Raw genomic sequence first — 24,100 nt, 5'->3', positions numbered from 1 at the left:
TCTCTGGCTCATGGAGGAGCCGCCGCCTCACTGTCTGCAGGTGGCCTTTCCTCAGTGTGTGCGTCTGGAGAAAGGGGGAGGGGGTGAGAGAGGGGAGGAGGGATAGAGGGAGAGAGAGGAGAAGAGCGGGAGAGAGAGCACACAAAGAACACGCCCTTCCGCTTCTATGACACCACAGTCTTTTTCAATTAGGATCCCACCTTTATGACCTCATTGAACCTTAATGACCTCCTCAAACTCCTGTCTCCCAATACAGTCATACTGGGGCTTAGGACTTCAACATCAGAATTTGTCAGGGGGGACACAATTGAGTTCACAGCACGCAGATATGTCATTAGGAGCAAATTTTTATTCCCAAGGTTCATTCCAGATGGGATGGGGCTAACTTTTAAAGCAGCTGTTACTAATGGACTAAGAATAGTGTACACAAAACACCTGCAACAAATGGTTACACCTTCAAAACACTCTGGTTGCTTCTCCTATGCTGCGTGGAATTCCCTTTTAAGCTGATATTTGGAGTCCTGCACTCACTGTAACTGCGAATCTTTTAACACTGGCCAACGTAATAGTAGAATTAGCTGGGAAGAGGGGAAATGTGTGTATGAATGTATGTATGTATGTAAGTTAATCTCGCCTGAGGATACCCTTTCCATTGCTTTTTCAGAGAGAATGGAAGGAAAGGAAGGAAAGATAAAGATAGGTAGATAGATAGATAGATAAAAATTGTTGAGAGAGAGACACACATCGATTGGTGCTGTGCCTTTGATGGGGAATCAAACCCGAGGCCCTTAAGTGTGCAGGCCGACACTCTAACCACTGAACACACTCGCCAGGGCTAAAATGTCTTCTGTTAGCTGTTGAGAATGGCTCAAGCAAAATCCAGTTCTCATGGATACCATGATCTCATCGTTTTTGCTTTAATAAAGCATTAATTTCTCCAAAGTCTTGTCTTTTATCTCGCTTGCAGTATAAGTTAAGAGCAATTAAAATCAATGATTTGCTTATTGCATGGTATCATTTATCAAAAATTTGCTGCCTTTACTATCTGTAAAATGTCTGTCGTCATTGATCAGATGGTGAAATCACAAACCCTTCATCTAAGGACTGTTTGTTATCTAAGGCCATGCTTGTGTTCCTTTTTATCTAATTTCCTTAATTGTATGCGAATGTGCTAGAAAATGGCCAACTGAGAAAGGAATTTTTGGACCACTGATTGTCAATCATGGATCATCTCTGTTTCCAATTTCTCCCTCTTTAAAGCATAACAGATCCCGAGCTTTGCACAATAAAGCCACAAATGGGACTAAATTATGCTGAGCAAAAATAAATTCTTTTACTGAGAATTTCCCAGGAGTTTTGATATTTTTGACTCTTGCTCACTAAATATGGAAAAGAGTGAGACACCATGAGAAGCAGGGGAGCTGTTCTGCTTTTTTTAGTCCTTTTAAGAAATCATTTCATCCCTTTAATGCTGTGTTCACAATATATCAGAAATCCCCTCGATGTAGAAAAGTCACAGCCCCTTGCATGGTAGCAGTTCTGGAGATGTTCTCTAAGTTTCCAATTTTATATAAGGAAGAATTCTCTGTGAATTATAATTTATATTTTCTAGTGGTCTGAATATTGCCCAACATATGGAAATGGACAATTTACAGCGTCGTTCATCTTTCAGGAATTAAACCCCATTTGATAATGTCTTTTGTCTCCCAGGCTCACAGTATTGTCCAAATTTAGTGGGTGTGTCAGTGGAAGGGTGGTGGGAAGTACTTCTGCACAAAAGCGAGGGAAGGAATTTTGTACTCCTTTATAAACGTGTAGGATGCCTTTTTATGAAGGGATAGGCATGACCAGGAAGTTCACATAATGCAGTTTATCTGAAGGATATAATTGCGGAAATCAAGAAGACCTGGAACACTCTGAATAGTTCAATGGCACAGCTTCACCAAAAATGAATGTATTGTTCCATGATCTGTAGGACTCATCAAGAATTCCAGTAGTTTGAAAATAGTATCCATCCAACAACAACCTGGTGACCTGCAATCCTCCTGATTCTTTCATATCTTTCTCTGGTGCCACTTAATGTGTTTCCCTATCCCTTTTGGCACATGAAAATTTGTAGTAGACCTAGAGGTTTGGTTAGATGATTTGTCTTCATTTTCTTCCTCTTCTCCTCCTTCTTCTTCTTGCTATGACTTCACAGTTAGTGGTGTATTTTTTTGTCTGGTTATCTTTCCCTTAGTGTTGTGAGTAGCCATTGATATTCATTGTCTGAATATCACACACACACACACACACACACACACACACACACTGTGCGTGAGTGCACCAGTCTTAAAACAATAATACCAACACCACAACCAATAACATAATTACTAAATATAGTTGAAAACTTTTTTTCAGTTCTATATTATAAACTGATTTGAAATAGTTCATCTCTGTGTGGTTATGCCACCAACTGGACACATAGGTTTATTTGCTTTCTATTGTTTCTGATTTTTAGGGTTGTTTTTAATTAATCTTGTTATAATTATGCAAAAACAATAATGAGATCTAATGTTAAATCTACAAAAGAAGGTATATGCAAAGAAATTGAACTCTTTCCATGTTCCTCCCTCTACCTATATCTTCCTCTATCTATAGGTAACTTTTAAAAAATTATAGCTTATTATTCCACTTAAGAATATCAGCAAATATGCATATTTACTTTCATCCCCCTCATTGTTAGGAAAATGACATATCATACATACCCTTTTCCCTTTTTGCTTTTTTGTACTTAACAGTCTATCGTGAAGATCACCTTTCAGTGGCCTAGATAGTCCACATTCCGAAAAGGGCATGCATGTTTCTAACTGCTCATGCACTACCCAGACCTTTACAGCCAAAAACAAGACACTTTTAGAAAAACCTCACACACGGTCGGTGGAGATGTTTATTGTTGCAACCACTTTGAAAGGCAATTTGGCAAAATCTAGAAAAAATAAAAGTGTGTTCTTACAACCCAGCAGTTCTCTTTCTAGAGCAACTCTTAATGTTGAAGCATACACTATCATGTATAATAGTGGCAATAAAAAACCTTAAATGTCCATCAAAAGAAGAATGACTAAAGTAAACTGTGATATAGTTAAGTGATAGAATACTATACAGCAATGAAAAGAAATGAATTAGATCAATATGTAATGATATAGATTTCAAAAACATAATTTCAATAAAAAACAGACAGTAGAGTGAGTATATTAATGCGTTACTTATATAAAATTAAAATCTACAGAACAGCACTACATGTTATTTATGCTACATAGAGAATAACAGTATTAAATCATGAACAAAGGTGTTTTTCTTTGTGGTGGGAGCAGAGAGTTGTACTTCATAAATTGAAGTGTTTTTATAGCGTTTGCCTCTCTGTTTCTCTGCTAATTGCTCTGTTTTGCCTAGTTTCTCCTCTAGGAGTGGGCATTGGTTGATTGATTGATTGCTATTTCTACTTTGATTCATTTTTGCCAAGAAATAGCAAGAGAAATGTATTTACCATGCTGGGCAGCAATGCATCCTGGGGGACCAGGGTGGAGGCAGCAATGGTAGTTGAACACCAAGGTCATAACTATTTGGTGATCTCTGCAACTTTCCAGAAGGAAGGTCTTGTTGTGTAAACATGTCAGATCTCTCAAAACTACATGAAATCAGTTTCCTGAGATTGCAAAATATCAGTTAGAGAGCTACGTGTTCTGTGACAGTGTAAAGTGCACATTTTCATCATCGTAGAAGACAAAAACAAAGCAAGGCTGAGTCCCGGGCAAGGGCGGGCGGGAGCCACGGTGTGTGGATTGGGAGAAACAGCCTTGCTTGACAAGAAATGAGATCTTGGGCTACAGGACACAAACTGGCAGTCCGCAGGCATTTTTTGTCGAAATTGTTTTGGAAAACATTTTTTGCTGAAATTTTATGGAAAAAAATATGAAAAATAGCTCATTTTAAAATGTCTAAACATGTAAGTATTGGGGCATTTCACATTAAAAAAATCCAGCTATCTCAGTTCTCGTGGAACATCAGAATATTTTGTCTGACTGGGCCCACCGTGCAGCTTGGCAAGCAGCATCCAGCTGGAGGGGCTGGCCCTTTAGGTGGAACATGTGCTTCCAGGCTAACCACAGTCCCCACCTGACAGTGACATGTATGTTACCTGCCTGATGATCACACTGAGAATGCCTGGTTTAGGGCAGCAGATCATGGCATTTGTATTTCTCCCGCTAACACCTTTTCTCCTTCCAAACATTTCAGTCATGTGTTTTCAAATTTATTTATTTATTTAAACATATTTTTATTGATTTCAGAGGGGAAGGGAAAGGGAAAGAGAGAGATAGAAACATCAACGATGAGAGAGAATCATTGATCGGCTGCTGCCTGCACGCCCCACACTGGGGTTTGAGCCAACAACCCAGGCATATGCCCTGACTGTGAATCAAACCATGACCTCCTGGTTCATAGGTTGATGCTCCACCACTGAGCCATGCCGTCTGGGCTCAATCATATTTATACTGAATCTCAGAGGACTTGCAAGGCAGGGCTGCTAGGGCCCCACCATCCTTCCTTGGGCTTTGTTTTATGTGGGGGTTGGGCAGTGTGATTCAATTAAAATTACAGCCGGAAGGTCCTGGAAGCCCTGCTTCCTCAGTGGCCGGACGATGGCCTTGGTGCTCATCCTTGGTGCTATGTGGGCATGAAAGATGGCCGAGTAGAAAAAGCAGAGTGTACCAGGCAGCTCAAAATAATTTTTACAATTCTGAATGTAGACCACACTCTATTATTTATAACACCTACAGCAACACATCCCAGAGAACTAAGTCTAATTAAGAATTCCTGCTTATTATCTAGTGAGAAAATAGATTGTGATGAGTCCCAGACCCCATCCGTGCCTATGGCATGGGGTGGGTGTGGGAGGGTGAGGGCTCACCAGGTTGTTTCTGTCAGAATGAGGCAAAAGAGACCCAACAACAGGCTCAAATAGGTCATTTAATCGAAAGGACTTATTTCTACAAGGCAATGTCTCCGAGGACTTCTTGTTCAACGCTGTGGGTAGCGGTGGGTTCAGATGAGTTGGTACAAATGAGAAGGCTCTAGTACAATAGATATTGCTGGACTAAGTGGAGCACATGCATCCATAGCTGGACTTTCTTCATAAAGTGGGCACATGCATGATGTGAACCGAGGCATGTCAGGAAAGGAAGACCCATAGAATCCCCTCCCCCTCCACCAAAAGTTTCCAAACTTCCTTTTCTGTCTCTGTTTCTTCATCTGCCCAATATCACATCATAGACACAGAGAGTCATTCCTTTGTACTCAGACACTATCCCTAGGCATTGCCTTTTTTTGTAGAAATATCTTCGGGGCAGGCTTTTAAAAAGCTTTTAAAAATACATTTACTGTCTCTGCCAGGCTCTTTCTAAAGCATGAATTCATGCCCAAGGTCACACAGCCAGTAAGCGGTCACCAGGACCGGAGCTCCTTTAACTCCAAATTCATTGCTCCATGTAGTGGTTTTTCATGTATGTTCCTTTGAATCCTGGAGTGCTGGAGACCCTTCAGTGAGTCTGTGAAGTCATAACTATTTTCATAGTCATGCCAAGACAGCATTTGCCTTACAAAAACAAACCTCTCATTCTTTAATGAATGTATGGTGGAAGTCTTTCAGAAGCTTAATGACATGTGATCACAGCAGATCCGAGGCAGAAGCAGATCTGAGAATCCAGCTGCCTTCTATTAAGCTGGACACTAAAGAGGTTTGCAAACATGTAAAACAATGACATTCTACTCATTATTTTTTTTTTTGTTTTTTTGTTAATTTTGGAACTCTTTGGAATTGTCAATAATTTTGAAGAGTGTTAAGCACCCAGAGATCACAATATTTGAGAAACACTGCCATGCGGCACAGTTAGCATGGTGCCTCGCTATCTTCATCTGAGTATGGGCTGGATTATTTTTCCTCTGAGAACGCTAGTTAAAATGGCATGGGGTGTGAGAGTGGGGTGGGGAGAAAGGTGGTCTCTACCCACAGAGGATGCAGACTTAGACATGAGGAGGTAGCAGGAAGATCTTTAGGAAGAGGAGAGGGCACAGAGAGGGGAGTGAGGCAGCACTAGGAACAAGACTTTCTCCCTGCTCAGGACTGATATGGTATCATGGTCGGAACCAAGACCTGGTTCAGGAGACCTGATTTAGGAAAAGCACTTAGAAATGGTGTGATCTGGGCAAATCACTTATCTTCACTGGGCTGTTATGCTCCTTGGACCAAATCAGGATTTTCAACCCAGTATTGTGATAAAATAATAGGTAATGATCCCTATTGCAATAATTAAAGCTAAAATAAGAGATAAAATAGCAAAGTTTGTAAATAATAAAAAATTAAGGCATATTTAATATCATCTTCTATCACAATGCTACTCTACTTGCTTGAATTCTGATGTGCTTTCTTGACTGGGACTACTTTTGGCCCAGAAAGGCTTAGCCCAGGGAACGTAAGTTACCGTAGCAGAGAAGAGAGGTGAAGAGCCATTGAAAGTAGATGACATAGTAAGGTTCTCTTCCAGCTCAAAATCTCTAGAATTCTAAAAAAGTCTTTGGTGCCCATCCTGTAGACACATGTCCTCAAAGAACAGAAAAGAGCCTACTTAGAAGGAAGGTCAAGAGTCATCAAACATTCCAGCCACAGCAATCTGGGGGTGTTTCTCAACTCTGTCACCTGATATTTGTGCCTTCTTAAGCAAGAGATATAATCGCTCTGTGAAAAGAGGGTAACCATGCTCACTTTATAGGGTGATTGCAAACTCTTCAATGAGAAAACATGCATCAAAGAGGCTGGCTCACAGCCAGCAGTCAATAAACATTGGCCTTCTTGTTTCTCCACATGCACAAATAGAGAACTGAGAGGTATGACATGGAAGGTTTGTCTTTTTTAGTGCCTCTGAATGAGAGGGAGGGCTGCCTCAGAGTGAGGTTTGAGCACTTAGATGCTGAATAGGAGAGGAGGCACTTCGGTAATTCTGTCTTCTGTAGCTGAGCAGGTCTGGACCTGCCATCTTGGTGACCTCTTCCTTCCTGGCCACATGGAATGTCTCCTCATTCATTTCTGTTCCCCTGGGTCCCACTTCCTGGGAGACATGATGGATGAACCACAGCCAGCAAAGACTTTGCTCCCCATTTATCATCTTCTGGCTTGCTTAGTGGAGCTATTTGCTTCCCAACAGGTGAGTTGGATGAGATAGATTACATGTTGTCAAAATAGCAAGTAATGGGAAGCTGTGGTCATTCCTTTGTGATGTAGAAGTGGGAAACATTTAAGCATTTCAATTTAACTTAACAGCAAGCTCAGGAAATGGATATTTATGATTCCCAATCCTCTCTCCCCTATCTGTTTTACTTATTGGCTTTAAAATTACCACAAAGAGTGCCTTACTCAGGCTTTAAAAAACAATACTCTTGGCACAAAAGTATTTGGAAAAGACAAAGTAAACACCGACGGGAATTAAACATTATTTTACAGAACTTTGTACAAATAAACATGGTAGGCCGAGATCTGAGAAGATGTCAGAATTCATTGCTTAGTTCCATTAAATGAGCTCTAATTGAAGAGCTGCCCTTTGGCAGCCGAGAACATAAAGAGCTATAGAACTCCCAATGCATGGTTTGCACGCACTCTGAGAGGCAGGGGAGTAGAAAAAAGCATGGGTTTTGGAGTCCAGGAATTCTGGGTTTGAATTAGGGCTCCACTCCTTACTAGGTGTGTAACTGGAAATGCCTTTTAACCATATTGAGCCTCAAATTTTCTATCCGTAAGTTGGAGGTAATAAAATGTACCTTGCAGAACTGTTTTGAAGATTAGACACAAAGTATGTCACTCACACAGTGGTTCTCAACCTTTCTAATGCCATGACCCTTTAATACAGTTCCTCATGTTGTGGTGAACCCCAACCATAAAATTATTTTCATTGCTACTGCATAACTGTAATTTTGCTACTGTTATGAATCGTCATGTAAATATCTGATATGCAGGATGTATTTTCAGGGGTTGTGACCCACAGGTTGAGAACCGCTGAAATTGTCTTATAATAACAGATGCCTAATAAATGGTAGCTCTGAGGATGAGGATGGCTGGAGCTTGTGCTGACAAATGGGGTACAACTAATTTAACCAGAACTATTTGCCCCATAGGGTTACCTCAAAGCACTCTTTTATAAACATATGCTTTTCAGTTCTGTTCTCTAGTGTGGCTGAAAATTACTAGGTTTTGGGAGAGGTTTACATAATTAATTGACTAGCTTAACCTGTATAGTCACAAGCTGCATAACTAACCTCAGGAAGAAAGTACATTAACCACTACAAAAGCATATGAGCATATGTATACTGTGTAAGCGTAAGCCCAATTGCAGGTACTTTATGAATGGATAGTATATGAGAGGCTCCACCATTAGTATTTCCCTATCTAGAGGTGACAGTAATAACTTTAAAATCACTAAAAGCATCCCTGAGAAGGGGGATGGTAAGTACCTTAGAATCACTTGTGAGAGACACTCTTAGAAGGACACATTGTCTTTGAGTCACTGAGCATGGCTTCCCTTAGAAGGATGTACAGGGAAAGGGAGCATCATCAGACTCACTCTTCATAGTTATAATGGAAAAACCACCTGCTCCCTAATGTGGATTGTTGGGAAAGAAATGGAGTTAAATCCATCACAGAGTCCACGAGGTAGAAGATGACAGAATCAACTGGTATCAGCACTTGGGGGTGGGCTGATGTGCTGCAATGAGTCTGTGTATATCAACCAGAGAACTGAACTGGGGACCTCTGGAGAAGGCATCCAGAGTTCCACTTAATACTGGTGGGTGGGGATTAGCCTCCTTAAGCAGACACAGCAGCCTGTTCTGGGATCTAGACTGAAGTGGTCTGGTCTCACGGTGGGCCAGAATTGTGAGGAGTGTGCAGGGCCAGACTTCAACAATGCCAATGTGTGACAACAGCGCAGTGGTAGGCCGATCAGCCTCATTCTCACTTCACTTGAATATGAAAGTAGGACTGATCCTTTGGATTAATTCTCAAAGGGGGGTGCATTTTGCAACCCCCAATGTAATAATGATTTAGTCAAGGGCTGTATTAATTGATACTCAAACCATCAGGTGAAAGATTGTTGGGTTAATGGCACATTCACATGTTACCTAAGTATCACCCCAAGGTTACTTGTGTGTTATAAAGGGAAAAATGTATCTTCACATTGGAGAGATCTAGTATCAAACTCAGCACCACTGTTAGTAGTGAAATACTTGGCACTATGCGCCACCAAGTGTGATGCGAAAGTATGTGAGATATTTGTGAAGTATTCTTGCCAAATAGGTTAACCTGAATCTGATAAAGTCTTTACACCAAACTTGTAGTTTACAGGAAATATGGGAACAGAAGTGCATAAACAGGACAGGAAAAAATAATTGCACAGATTCAGAATATGGGGCATCCTATAAGACAATTGGCCTGGACTCTTGAAAAAGTTAAGTTATGAAGAATAAGTGTGTGCTCTAGACTAAAAGCCTAGAGAGATATGCCAACCAAATGTGATGATTTGGAAAAGAAAACTTAGCCACAGAAGTAAATTTGGAAACCACTGGAAGAAATTTAAATATGAACCGGATACCAGAAAGAAATTAAGGATCATTGCTAATTTCCTCAGACACGATAATGGTGGTGTGATTATGGAGGAGAATACCATTATTCTTAGGAGATAAATTTTGAAGTATATGGACATGAAGTGTTTTAATTATTGCAACTCATTTTTCACATATACAAAGAATACAGAAGCAAATAGAGCAAGATGTTAATAATCACTGAACATAGGTGGAGGGTATAAGAGTGTTCATTGTCCTATTCTTTCCATGTTTCTGTGTGTTTGAAAATATTCATAACTGAGAGTTAGTGGGAAAAAGAAGGAGTGAGAGACTCAAGAGTCAATACCAGACTTGTGCTAGCAAGACGAGAGGATGCAAAAATTCACTGGAAAAACGATGAGATGTGACAATAGTTGTAGTACATGTTTGTGGAACAGCAGTTTATAGTGGGTTTAAAAAATAGCAGACAGCCCAACCAGTGCAGCTCAGTAGTTGAGCGTTGACCCATGAACCAGGGGGTCACAATTGGATTCCTGGTCAGGGGGTCAGGGTACATGCCCGGGCTCTGGGCTCCATCCCTAGTAGGGGACATGCAGGAGGCAACCGATCAATGATTCCCTCTCGTCATTGATGTTTCTCTCTCTCCCTCTCTCTGAAATCAATAAAAACATATTAAAAAAAAATAGCAGACAAAGCCTGTTCACTTAGAATGTCTGTGTGACAGAGAGGAAACCTAGTTATGTGTCAATGCCATAAAGTCATGATGAGAAAGGCCGGTGTTTAGATATGGGCGGCTTTCTTATACAGCAGGTGGTTCTTCATGGAGGCGGGGAGCCTGCTCTGAAGACAAAATGAGATAATGGGCAAGACTATTGGTTAAAATTCATTTGAAGGCAGAACTTACAGTTGGAGGGCTGCAGAATCTTTGGTTTGCAGGAGACTGCAAGGTGCACAGTCTGTTCGCATTGCCTTTGTCAGGAATAGATTGATTCACTTAATTCAGGATCTTACTGTCTCGACTCCAGCGCATTTGTTCGGCAGCTGTGGAGGAGGATGGTGAGCCCCTGCTGCTTACATCGTGGCTCATCCAGCTGTCAGCCGGAGTCCTTCTGCAGATAGATGTTTCAAAACGACGGTGCCAGCCTGCACGGAGTCTCAGAGCTTTAGAGCTGGGAAGACATTTGATTCTTAACCTGGGGTTCAGAGGCTCTTCCCTTGGTGGGCGAGTGTCTGGGGTTCCCCGGTCCCCTTTAAAGAGTCTCCAAAATCTAACCTCTTTTTTTCCCCTAGGAAGAATGCTTAGTTTTCCACAGAGTCTGATAAATGGTTAGTTATAACTCGAGAAATTGAAGAGCCACTGACCTGGTACAACCTCTAAACCCCACATAACAGACAGAGAAACTGAGACAACAAATTAGGATCAAAAGCAGCTATAGAAATTTTGGAATGTCTGTATACTTTACAGAACTGACCTGGTTTTCTGCCGCTGCAGACTGAGCTAATGGTCCAGTAAAATTGGTTGAATAACACAGAGCCACTAGGGAGCTTTTGCTGTTGGGATAGAAACCCCAAATAGCAGAGATGAGTCTGATTGAAATCCCTAAGAAGGCAACATAATTTAGGAGCAGTCCCTGCGGTCTCTAGAAGCCAGTGACATGGTGGGGACCAGGCAGATTCTTTTGCATGGGTTACATCTGTGTTCTGAAAAAAAAAAATCATTGAGAAATATCTGTGTCAACCAATTCTATCCCTCTACCCACTTCCCACCTTTTGCCTAAAATCCTTCGCACCTCTTTCCTCTGCCATACTTGTAAATGTCACATTTTTACCCAGAACACTTCAGTCACTTTCTTCTTATCACAGAACAAAGTCCAAACTCTAATCTGGCATTTATATATAAAACGATGAGTCACTTTCCCCCATCTGGGACAGGAGAATAATAATGTCAATTTCAAAGACATGCGGAGAAGATTAGGGGAATGTAAGGGGTTGTTACACTTTCCCACCAGCCTCCAATGTGAGTCCTCTGCCCTGATCAGGTTGGTTTCCTCCTGTTCCCCGAGCACATCCTCATCATTTTTGAGGCTACACCTTTGTTTCTCCTGGGACTCCTGCCTTGGAAATGCCTCTCATCTTCTGTCTTCTTTAGTCCTGTCTATTAGGGCCCAGCCAGGCTACAAATGGTGATCCTTTCTTCTTAACCCTAAAACCATGTCTAGTTTGCTCCACACAGAGGCTCAGAGTGGACTGTGTGGTCCGATTCCCTACCGGAGTGTGGGAGTCGTCCACACACCGCCTTCCTGGGGGCCATTTTGCCTCAGCGTGAATACTTCCAGTGTTGAGGAGCTACACTTGGGCCGCTCATCTTCATTTTTTCCCCACAGCTCTAATTAAATAACTACAACATATAATTATATTCTTAGTCATGACAGTCTTGCCTTTTGAATAAAAATTTCAGTCCTTCCAGAAGAATAAAATCGCTGCTTGGAAGGCATTGATTGTATTTATGCCTAAAATGATAATTTCATGACATTAGTAGTTAACCCACTGCTACCATGTTTATTATCTTTTCTTCCAAGTTTTACCACTCCTTGGAGGAGGCAACTTGCCCGTATAGGGCACATGAGTGTTGTGACAATGCCTAGAACAGGTTTCTGAACAGAGGGAAGGCAACAAAAACCCTCCTGGTTGATATCTATCGGTGCTTAAGCTAACTCTTCTTAGACCACTTCAGATTATTCTTAAACAGCATGTAAGTTTTTTGGAGAGGAAAAAAAAGTTCTGTTGCAAAACTCTTCACTCCTTTTGGTATATTCTTTCAGTCCTTTTATTATCATATACAAATATATTCATCTCTGTATACCTGGTTTAGTTTTTGCAAAAATTCATATTCGACCATATATGCTGCTCTGAGAGACTTCATAATATACCAATGACATCTTTTCATGTCAACCTACAAAGATTTAAATATTTTTAATGGCTTCATGGTATGGCATATTGTCTCCTAATGATCAATACATGTTGTTTCCAATTGATGCTTGAATTCTGATTTCTTTACCTGAAAACATATTAAAAAGATACGTTTGATTATGACACTTCCACTGACAAATTCGCGCAGTGTTAAAGATTGAATTTTGTAGTACCCCCCGCCCCCTCAAAAAAAAAAATTCTTACATTGAAATCCTAGCCCCTTGTATCTCATAATGTGACCTTCTTGGGGTAATGGGGTCATTGCAGATGTAATTAGTTAAGATCAGATCATACTGGAGCAGGGTGGGCTCGTACTGGTGTCCTTATAACAAGGGGAAACTTGGATGCAGACAGCACGCAGGGAAAGCATAGAACATCATGTGAAATGAAGGCAGAGATGAGGGTGATGCTTCAATAAGCCAAAGACGGCCAGGAAATCTCCAGAAGCTGAGAGAGAGGCATGGCACAGTCTCTCTCACGGCCTTCACAAGGAACGAACCCTGCCAACACCCTGATCTTGGACTTGGCCTGCAAAACTGTGAGACAATAAATTTCTGTCGTTTAAGACACCTAGTTTGTGGTGTTTTTTTAAAGGTAGCCCTAGCAAACGAAGGTTTTGACAAGCAACCCCAATGTTACAGCGCTTCATCCTGGTTGGAACCTCCAGGCAGCCTGGCTTTGCGGGCTGCAGCTCCAGCATGGACCCCAGTTTTGAGAATGAGGCTTTGCTCCCAGCACTTGTATTTGACCTTCCTTTCCCATGGGCTAGGTCTAGTCAATACGCTGAAAATGGAATGGCTGACATAATTTTCTGCAAGCAACTTGTCTATGTTAATAAATATGTACATTTATGTTACAGATACAATACTCAACCATGTGTTGAAATGGGTTTTTAGTGCTTGAGACAAAGAATATTGGGGCAACAGTTGATGATTTTGGGTGAAAACAGGCCTTCCCACGATGACGTAGTGTCTACCCTGATGATATGTTGTAAGATAATGACTGATGCAGACCCAGGCTTCCGGAAAAGGATTCATACTATAAGAAAGCAACATGCTAAATGCCTGGGAAGAGGCTAAGTTAGCAATCTCAGGAAGGGTAAAAAAGAAGGAATTGCTGAGAACATGTTACTGATGAGGGTATAATAGCCCAGGCCTTTCTATGGCAAGCCATGTTCTGGCTTTTAATTAAATAGGGTAACATAAACAAATTCATTCAGAGAACTCCATTGCTATCTCCTTCAGGGAAGCCCTACATCTGTCTACATCTGAGATTTTGGCAGCAAATGATGGTTGACCTGATTTTCCAGGAAATCTGAGGGCACATGGCCAAATATGGTATATGTTACATAAGTGAGTGTATTTCTTAACATAAACAAGTTGCTTGCAGAAAACTGTATGAGCTACTCCACTTTCAAAATATTGACTAGACCAAGCCAATGGGAAAGAGGAAGAGAAAGGAGCTGGTGGGAGCAAAGCCTCATTCTCTAAACCAGGGTCCATGCTGGACATGCAGTCAGTGAAACTAGGTCTGCCTGAGAACCCCAACCAGGACGAGGCACTGTTGCATCCGGGTGCGTGTCAAATTAATGTTCCTCTTACCTGGATTGTACTCCTGTATCATTAGTTAAACCTTCCCTGTCCTTCAGGGTACATTCCAGTGTGGCCTCCCCCACAGACACTTCCCTGAGACACAGAGTATTATCTCTGAACCTCTAGCTCTTATTTTTCATCCTCTATTTCTTAGGCAACTAGATGGTAATGACACAATTGCACATAATTACATCGCATTACAGCTAGATATAAAACTCCACATGGCAGGGAGTTTGCCACTTTACTCACTTTGGCATACCACCGGCACATAGTAGGTACTCAACAAATATTTTTTTGAATAAAGAATTGCACGTATATATGTTCTACCTTTCCCCCCCCACTGTTATTTGAAATAAAAACATATGTTTGCTCAAGGACCATTGCTTCTTCTTTTTTTGCAGGAGCTGCAACCAGAGTTACTTAATGAAGGATGGGATTGAGCCCTTTCTCCCTCCCCTCAGCTCTCTCCAGGCCAATCCCATTAAAGATCCTAATAATATACTTGAAAATGGATTGTGGAAACATGCCTGCTGCACCTTCAGTGTGAAGACAAGTTCCTCATGTCTCTCTCATCCAGGCAAATTGCTACCTTAAGCTTTTCCTACTTAGAAATTCAAGAGCTGCCTTTTTATATCCTTTAGTATAGGGGTCCCTACTCCCATGCATATAGGGCTCTCCAGGTAATGTTAATGAACGAAGGGAACCATTTGTAGAGACAGAAGGGAGTGGTAGGGATTGCGGTATATCACAGAGCACATGCTTCTTAGAAAAAGGCAGCCAAGGTACCGTGATTGAGGTGGTGATTGTCAAGTGGGAATACAGGTCTTGTGTTACCAAATCTTCAGATTTTTCAAGAGAAGTCAGAAATGTGGAATTAAGTGGGAAATCTATCCATTTTTAAATGATTCAAATTTTTAAAAAACACTGTGCTGCCCACCAACACCCCTTCTCTGCTAGTTAGATGTGACCCATACGCTGTCAGTTCGCAACCTCTATTTATGGGCCCTAAGCAAGTATTTCTGTGGCCCCCAACAGTTCTTGGCATGCGGATGGCAGAGATCAAGTGGCGGCAAATAAACGCACAAGGAAGTCCAAGTCATATTTTGAACTACTGAGGTTTCTCTTTTTTTTATTGCAAAACATGTGTTACAGAAATTTCAGAAAGTTTTTCCTGTGCTATCTGCCAACTTCTGCTTCGAATTACATATCTAAACAAACAAGCTCAAAGTGCATTGTGAATCCAATAATAGACCTTTAAAAAAGAACAATTCCTCTAAGAATTTATAGATATTTTACGTCGACAGATATGCAAACCACTGCTTGTCCATACATAAAGAAGGAAAAGATTATACATATTTAACAAACCCAATTCCAAAATTGTTTTTATTATAGGAATTCCTTTAAAAATGATATTTCAACAGTGTCCCCCATTACAAACTATGGTTAGCACATTACAAACGGGAGTCTAAGCGCTATGTTAGGACACGGCGACGAGGACAGGGTCGGCAGGTATTGCTGTGCACCGCAGGAGCAGCAGCAGACACTCAGGCCAGATGCTGTGGGGACAGGAAGCAGGCGAGCCTGACACCAGGCCACGGCACTCTTCTCCTGACTCTCCCTCATAAAGATCTCCTGCGTTCCGGTCCAAGAATGATGGGGCACATATCATTCAGGAGAACGGGATGCCCCGAATAAGGTGAGCTCCTTTCTCCCGCCCCGGTCCTCAGTGTGTTTCGTGTATACACTCACTGAGTTGGAATCAAGAATCTGATCCCCGTTGGCTCTAAATCACAGGTCCCGAGCTATTGCCTTTGGGACTGAATGCTGCTGGCAGGTACATTTGTTTGGCTAGCGCGGTGTTTACACATCTGAATGTGAGCGTCTCTGTAGTGGGACGTGTGCTCTCTCATGCCCTACACACCCTGCTTCTTCCTGTTGTCTCTCACCAGTCCCATCCACACACTGTGTTCTGCATCCGGCTCCCCACAACCCCCCACCTATCTGAGTTTGCAAGCCCACCATCTAAAGTGCAGATGGCTGGCTCTGATGACATGTGGGAAGCTGGCGTAGAGATGTGAAGGACCCTTTTGGGATTCAGACAGGCAAAGAATTGGTTGCAGCTGATACAAACACCAGCCAAGTTGGTTGTGTGGCGGTAGAGTTGGGGGAGGAGGCTATGTTAGTGGGAAGATCAGGGCTGGGACAAAGTCTGAATGTTTGGCTTTTGTTAAGTAGCCACTGTTTCAGCTTACTGTGCCCGAGTCCATGGGGTCCTGAGGTCACGGGAGCCAGGGTCTGTTGGTCTGGCCAAAAAGCATCTTGTACTGGGCTAAGAGAAAGGACGAGAGTCTAGGGGATGAAGAAGATTGCTCTCCAGGCATGAGGCTGAACCCCCACTGTGTCCCCCAGCTCTCGGCAGCCTACCCCCGGCAGAGCAAGGCCTGGGTCAAGTTGGATCGGACACTCCTCAGAAAGCCTAGGGATGCATCCGTCTCCAAACACTGTGCAAACAGGCAGGGGCCTGAAGGGAAGGTGGGGAGGGGGAGTTCACCTCACTCTTGTTGCCATGGAGACTCCTCGGCCCCTGAAATTCTTAGGCCACATGTAGAAATTGTCTTGATTTCATTCGCAGCGATCAGTGCAAGAGATGCATCAGGTAAAAGTCACACAGCCACATTCTCAAGTGCATTACAAAGAAACAAGAAAGGGGGGAAATCTTGTTTCCCTTACATCACAACCAACTACTCCTTCGGTTGACTCTGGTCTGAGAGAGCAAGAGAGACAGATGTCAAAGGAAGAGAAAGCTCAGGCGCTGCAGGCTGAGAGAACAGTGTTCTCCACTCGCTTGAGGAGCAGTCACCTATAAGACTGGGCAGGTTGGCTCCTCTCTTTCCCTGATGTGGGATGGCTTCTAAAAATGAAATGGTAATTTTTTTTTTAAAAGGGCAAACTCTTCAGTGTTACCCAGGGCCCAGTCACCCATCTCTCTGGCCCCCAGGCAGGCTCAGCTACCAGAGAAAAGCCACCAGGTAGGAGGGAAGTCATACATGCCTGGACCACTCATTCATACTGGTCTGCGCATCTCTGCACTGTCATCAATGCGCTTCTCACTCTCACCTCTGGCTTAGCAATTTGTACCCAGTGGCCCTGAAGAATCAGAAATGTGTCTTTCCTGTATCACAGATGCTCCAACACCTAGACCGCAGTAAACCCAAGAGGTGTTGGCTAGCCACCTCCAGGCCCCATAGCTACACACCCTGCGGTTAATAATTTACTATTATTTCATATTACTTGTTCAGAGCTTAAAAAAAAGATTGAAAAAAAAACCCCTTGGTTACTTTTTTGTTTTTAATTTCTAAAACTTGAACATAATCTCCAGACTAGGAAAGCCCAACATTCTGAGTGGGTTCCTAACTGGTTTCAGTGTCACAGCAGGCAGGAGTCAAAGGCTAGGTGCCTTTAAAAAGTCAAAAGAAACGCATAAAGCCGTGCATGCATTCTGTTGCCACAAAATTAAGACTGGGTTTGAGCGGGATTACTTCATTTAAGTCACATTGCTATTGTTAAAGAAGAGTGAGTTATAATGCAATACCTAAAACAAGTATATTACCATCTACACATTAGCATCACTTTATCTAGAAACAAACACAGTAGTGCTACTAAATGAGCATATTTATAAAATACTGTACACTGCTTCCGCACCGGTCAGCAGATGTAAACAAACAGCTAATTAAACTGGAGTTTAAAATGTTAGTTTAAGTTCATTTGTCAGATAGTCTTTTGCATAACATGCCAGTCCGTCTTTCACAAAATCACAACGTGCCTACCACAACTCGCAGGGCTGGACAGAGGCTGTACATCGGCTTACACAAGTACTGTATAGTGGTCTACAGGAAAGTCAGAAACATAAAGCAGGTCAGGAACAAAAGTGCCCATTTCATGAGGATGCTAAGTCGCATGGTATTGGGGACATGATTAATCCTTGCAACATGTGCTTCTTTATTGAATGTTACAGGTTTGTAAATGATTATGAAGCTGTCCTGTAATGTTCATTAACACAACCACATGCTACAACTATGCTGGGTTAAACATGGGATACATACATGTTTACATGTATTTTATAGTACAGCATTACCCAACACGTTGAATGGTACAGCCTCTAGCTATAGCATGATGGATGACTGGATAATATTTATTATCATTGGAGAAGTTAAACAGCCCAACATTGAGGAAGATTAGACTGCACAGCCTCAGAAAGTGGAATAAATGCACTATCCAGTGATCCACCAGAACCTTATCTCTAGAAACCATGTTTTAGAATACACTGGAAACATTCAGAAGAAACACATTTTGTGTTTTTTACAAGTACATTTCTTTCCATTTGATTATATAATCAAATATATATATATTCAAGGGGGAACTTTCAAAGTGCTAAATAGTATGTTAGACCTAGAAGCCTAGACTTAAAAAATACCCAGTTCTATAAAGTGCTGCATTCTGACCGCTGATACGCCGTCTGGCTCAGAGAAATACACAAACAAGCCATGACAATTATCCCCAAGCCTTCCAGTTCCTCATTCAAATCCATTAAGGAGGGCCTTTCTAACTATAAACATAAGGTATGTTGGTTAGTCAGGAAATTTCCACGGTCATTTTCATAAAACATCCCTTTTTTTTCCCAAAAGGACCAAGCAATTTAGAATAAATCATTACCTATAGTATATAAAAATTGGCACTGTAGAAGCAGATGATTAAACCAAAGCTATCACTTCCTTGAGTTCTCTATGACTTTGTTTACGTTCCTCAGTAACTTGCTGCTCACGAGCTGCTTCCTGCACAGAGACAGGTAATTAACGGCCCCTCCCGCAGGGACATGGCGGAATGAATGAGCAGCACGCAAGCTGACTGTACAAGGCCACGGAATCGATGCCACATCAGTGTGCAAAGGATCCAGGAATAGAAAGAAATGGATTGAAACATAACACATATATGCGCATGGGAAAGAAATGGCTCATGACTGTGACACAGTTTGTGTTTGAAGTCATTGACATTTGGCTTATGTACCTCACACACATCCCCAAAGAAATTTATTTCCATGCACAACAGAAACACAGGCAGTCCAAAGGTCAGAACTGGGAAGTATTTGTTTCCCAGTTCCTGTCTGTTCACTCCAGAAAGCGCGATGGAAACATCAGGCTTATACTATCCCCCGCTTTCAATCTGGTCCAGAATAAGACTCTGGAGGTGCCGTGAGGTCCTGCTCTGTGGTCAGTGAACACTGCCTTCACCTCCTGCTCGGATTCCTCCAGGCTCCCTCTCAGAGAGTGTGACTGTGCTCCACACCTAAAATCGTCCTTAAATCAGGACGTAAGCACATCAAACTAGCAACATCTAATCTAAGGAACGAATATAACAAAAGCTCGCTTCTAACTCTGGTGTCGAGACTTGGCCTTCCTGAGAATCACAGAGAATTGGTCTCAAAATGTAAAGTGCCTATTATAACCATATTGATTATGAACAAACATGGTTCCTCTTCCTCACTATCAATCAATATGGAAGCAGGGGTAGAGGAACCCTTTAAAGTTACATTGCAACTTGCATGTCTAGACATTTTTTCCTGGGGAGAGGTCCTCACAGAGATTCGTGACTCTAGGAAGCTTAAAGGGAACTGATTTATTCTCAGATCAAATGCATGTTTGTTGAGGGAGAAATAGCCAATTTGGGTTAAAAAAAAGTGTTTTTTAGGGTCATTATATACAAAGGACTCTGGTTGCTTGTTTCTGATTCACCTAAATACTAAGGAGTGAAAAAGGAATTTCTTAATTCTTTATATGTGGCCTCATCACTATTCCTACACCTGAAAAGTTTATTCAGAGGTTAATAAAAAAGTCAAAGGCTAGAGGTTTTGTCCTCAGATTTACTTGATTTCACATAATGAGAAAATTGGAAGTTCACATCTACAACTAAACAAGAGAACCAGATTTTGTTTAGGGACCAGGAACATTAAGTCATTGTCCTTCAAGACCTTATTCTTTTTTAAAATCAGTGATCCAAATAGAAATCCAAAGATTTGAGGATCAAAATTTCTTATCCCACTTCAAATCCAGATTCTGACCTGGAAGTGTGAATACCTGTACCCTAGGGCCCATAATACTATCTGAAAGTTAGGTCTGTTCAGATTGTACTTGATGTAATCACTTTGTGCAGGAGGAACCAGACTGATTGAGATGTTATGATGGTGACTGCATTTGGACAAAAAAAAAAGGGGGGGGGGTGGGTGGGTGGGTTAAGGGCAGGTAGCAAGTCATTTTGACAACTCTAGTTGGGTACAAGAAAAAGTTAAGGTTATAGGGATTTTAAAAAGTATAATGTCAACATCTGTTGAAATATAATGAATTCTTTCAATGAAATCCCTTGGCTATTAAAAATTCTGGTTATACCTCAAGGTGATAGAAAAGTCCAAGCCTCTTAAGAAAGCTCTATATGCTTGTTTATATACTATATATAACATGTCTCCATGTAAATGCATATATGTGTGTATAAGCAGCATATGCTCTAGAACTCTTTACATGGTTTATCTGCTTTCTATTTTAGTCTACTGTATCTTTTTTATAGCTCTGCATATAAGAAAAAATATTCATGGCATGTCTGCATCTGATGGCTCTGGGTTGACACCAAACTCCCAGTCAATTCTAAGGTTATTTATGGTTTTGAGACTTCCTTAAAAAGTACTTTGGAACATTTCCATAAAAAAGATACCAGCCCTTGAAAAACTCCGATTAAATTTATGCTGAGCTAAGATTGAATGGCAAAACTCTAGGTATGAAAATATCCACCAGATAGTCATATATAAAATGGTCATGTGATGAGTGGTGTGAAAAATTGGCAGTTACATCTTGGAGGTGTTCAGAAGACATGGTGGAGTCATGCACATGGTGAAGGTCACACAGCAGCGTAACACAGGACATGGATGGGGAGAATACAGCAATATCCCACACGGCAATGTTAGGCGCGTGCTGCCCACTATATTTTTGGTTAGTTCACTATTATATATTCAGTGAGCGAATTCCTTGATGACAGGTGAGATACAAATAAATTAAAAAATATAAAATTATTTAGTTACATCATCCTGAGCTTGCTCGACTATCCTCGAACGCCCACTGTAAATAATAGGCCACTTGACATTTGTTTTTTTTAACATCAATTCTTCCTTCATTCCGCTCGCAATACAGAAAAGGCATTTCTTTTCCCTTATTTTCTTCAAAAAAGATAAACAGTTGTGGCACCAGAAGTGAATATATGAGACAGGTGAACTATGACTGTTACCTTGTTCTTTCTTTACAATGATCAATTACAGAAGTGGTGGCATGAGAAGGATGTGGGACGTTAGGTAGAACTGCTTGCTGCCGGCTTACACTGAATAAAAAGGATGCTCTTCATTAGTCACCAGTGATGGAGCCAATGTGAAAAGAAAACAGAATTGAAGTTTAGAATATCTCATTTGTATGCTGGCCACTTTATTTTATTCTATTTCGCAATTTAGCCCTGCATCCTACAACTCTTCATAACGGTCAGAAATTGCAAGACGCCTCCTGGCACGGAGAATGCGCGAAGCCCCTTCCTTCCCAGAGCTCGAGGCTTTCCGAAGTGACTAGTGATACACATTCATCTCAACCCTCCCTCTCCCTCTCTTTCCCCTCCCTACCCATCCAGGGTGAGCATGACAACATAGCCCCTGTGTTTGGGACTGGGCCAGATCAAATGCTTTCTCGGCCCAGAAGTCACTTTTGAGTGAACACCTCCTAAGGCATTGCTTGTTTTGCTCAGCTAAGACTAACGCAGGTAGGTTTCGAGGAAGGGGAGCAGGTGGAGTTCGGGGAGAATTCTAGGGCTGCATTCGTGAGCCTCCTGCAACGCTGCTTAGGAGGGGTCAGTTGTGCTTGCTTTCAAAGCTGTGGGAAGCGGACGTTCTGGACAGTCTCCGCATGGACAGGCTGTCCCCGCGGCCCTCGGGCTTGGAGGACTTGCTCCTCTGGAACGGGTTCCGCAGGCTGGCTGTGTTCCGCTGCCGGTCGAGTTTGTCACTGATGGAGAAGCTCTTCCTGGTGTGGGCGTACGGCGCGCTCGGCTCCTCTGCCGAGTAGCTGTTGGCGCGCTCTATCTTGGGAACCGTGATGTTGTTGGACAGGGTTCTGTCTGCGTGATCGCCCTCCTGCGAGGGGATGGCCAGGGCGGCTCTCCGGCCTCTGGCCTCGTTCTCCTCAGTGTCAGAGCTGGGGTGGCTCAGCTCTGCTTCTCGCTCGGGGTGGCAGCAAGAGGAGTCCTCCACTTTGCCTCCGAGACCTCCGGGGAAGGTGGCTCTGTCGGCAATTGCTTGAGGGGCATTGACACACCTGGTGTCAATACAGTCTGTAATGCTCGTGTATTCCGCCGTTTTCACGGGCACCCCGAAGTTGGCGTAATAGCTCCTCGAGGGAGAAAACATAAAGCTGTGCGACTTCACGATTGGGGCCTCCTCTAGGAGGAAGGGCGTGCTGGGCAGGTAGCGGCTGCTTTTGGAGCGCTCGATGGCGTGGTACGTGGGGGGGTCAGTGTCCCAGGGGTTTTGGCACTCTGGGAGGTGGGTGTAGTCTGAAGAAAAAGATCTCGTGTCCAAGGAGGTGACGTCCTCGAAATCGATGCTCCGGCTTGGAGGCCTGTCGGTGGGTGCGAGAGTTGCATAGGCACTACTTGAAGGAGCTGTGGAAGGAACTTGAGCCAAGAAGCTTGGCTCGCCCAGCCCAAGGATGTTCATGGAATTGTCCAGAGGGTCGATATCACAGTGGAGCTCATCCATGGCCGAGACATAGATGTCTATACATGATGACGGTCTTCTGGAATCGGGAACAATGGCCAAGGTGTTTGCAGGGGCTGCAGGAGTTTTGGATTCCTTTGCTAGAGAGTGGGAACTAGTAGCCCGGTGCAGGCTCAGGGACCTTTCTTTAAAAAGACTTTCCAACTTTTCTATACCACCTTTGTCTTTCATATTGACCGAATAGAAAGAATGGCTTCGCATACGGGGCATTAGGGTTGGAGAAGTTGGGGACATGGTCTCCTCACCTGCAGGGTCTATACTCTCTTGGAGCTTGAAGGTGTTCCCCTCCTGGCTGTTGAAGCTGCTCTGGCGGACGATGTAGGCTGCGTCCGTGCAGTCCGAGGAGGTCCGAGAACGGATTTTGTTGGACTCGGCTCGCTCCAGACCTGTCAGACGCTCCAGGGCCGTGGCCATGCGCCCGATGAGGTCCTCGAGCTGCGCCAGCCGGATGTCCACGGTCTGGAGCGAAGCCTTCATGCAGTGCTCTCTCTCGTTGACTTCCTCCAGTCGCATGGACATGTTCTCCACCCTGCGGGAAGTAGAGAGGGGGGGAGTCACTCGGGGCCAGGTTCCTCTGCTGGAGGCTTAGAGAGCATGGTTAGAGAGGGAAAGCCGGGCCTGGACCGTGGCCATCCATGTCCTACCAGAGGGAAATGGAGCGGGTACAGGTGAGGAGGGGAGAGGGGGGAGAGAATGCACAATGCTGTCACTGAGAATCATGGATTCCAAATCTTTTAGAGCTGGAAGAAGCTTTAGAGACTATTGAATCCAGTGATTTTTAATGGCTAATCCCCCTTCCCCTCTTTGATGCAATTTGATGCACAATCCTGATCAGTAAACACCAAACCAAAGCTGAGTAGTTCTTATTGGCGTGGAGGCCTGCCCTCGTACCACTCCCATGGCTGAACTGTGGCTTGGGACAGGGCTTAGTGACCTAAATAACTATTAGGGTGTTGGCTTATCAGAGTCCCTAAGAAAACCAGAATGTAGCATTTTGATGACTTGACCCAGAATTTTGCAAAAGAATTTTATTATTTTA

At 42.8% G+C, this 24,100-nt stretch overlaps 1 protein-coding gene across 6 annotated transcripts in view; it reads right to left on the bottom strand.

Moving 5' to 3' along the window:
• Nucleotides 1–15,303: 15,303 nt before the first annotated feature.
• TRPM3 (transient receptor potential cation channel subfamily M member 3) overlaps nt 15,304–24,100 on the bottom strand; it is a 773,499-nt gene continuing 764,702 nt past the window's right edge. For all 6 annotated transcript variants that reach the window (XM_070431513.1, XM_070431508.1, XM_070431509.1 and 3 more), the window contains one exon: nt 15,304–23,590. In XM_070431513.1, coding sequence (XP_070287614.1) covers nt 22,138–23,590 — 1,453 coding nt within the window. In that variant the 3' untranslated portion in view covers nt 15,304–22,137. The remainder of the gene's footprint in view (nt 23,591–24,100) is intronic.

This window comes from Myotis yumanensis, unplaced genomic scaffold (assembly GCF_028538775.1).
Source record: "Myotis yumanensis isolate MYYU_CA2020_CCGP unplaced genomic scaffold, mMyoYum1.0.hap1 SCAF_12, whole genome shotgun sequence".
Classification (NCBI taxonomy): domain Eukaryota; kingdom Metazoa; phylum Chordata; class Mammalia; order Chiroptera; family Vespertilionidae; genus Myotis; species Myotis yumanensis.
Note: the sequence above shows the minus strand (reverse complement) of the source record. Positions and strands in the feature narration are given on the sequence as shown.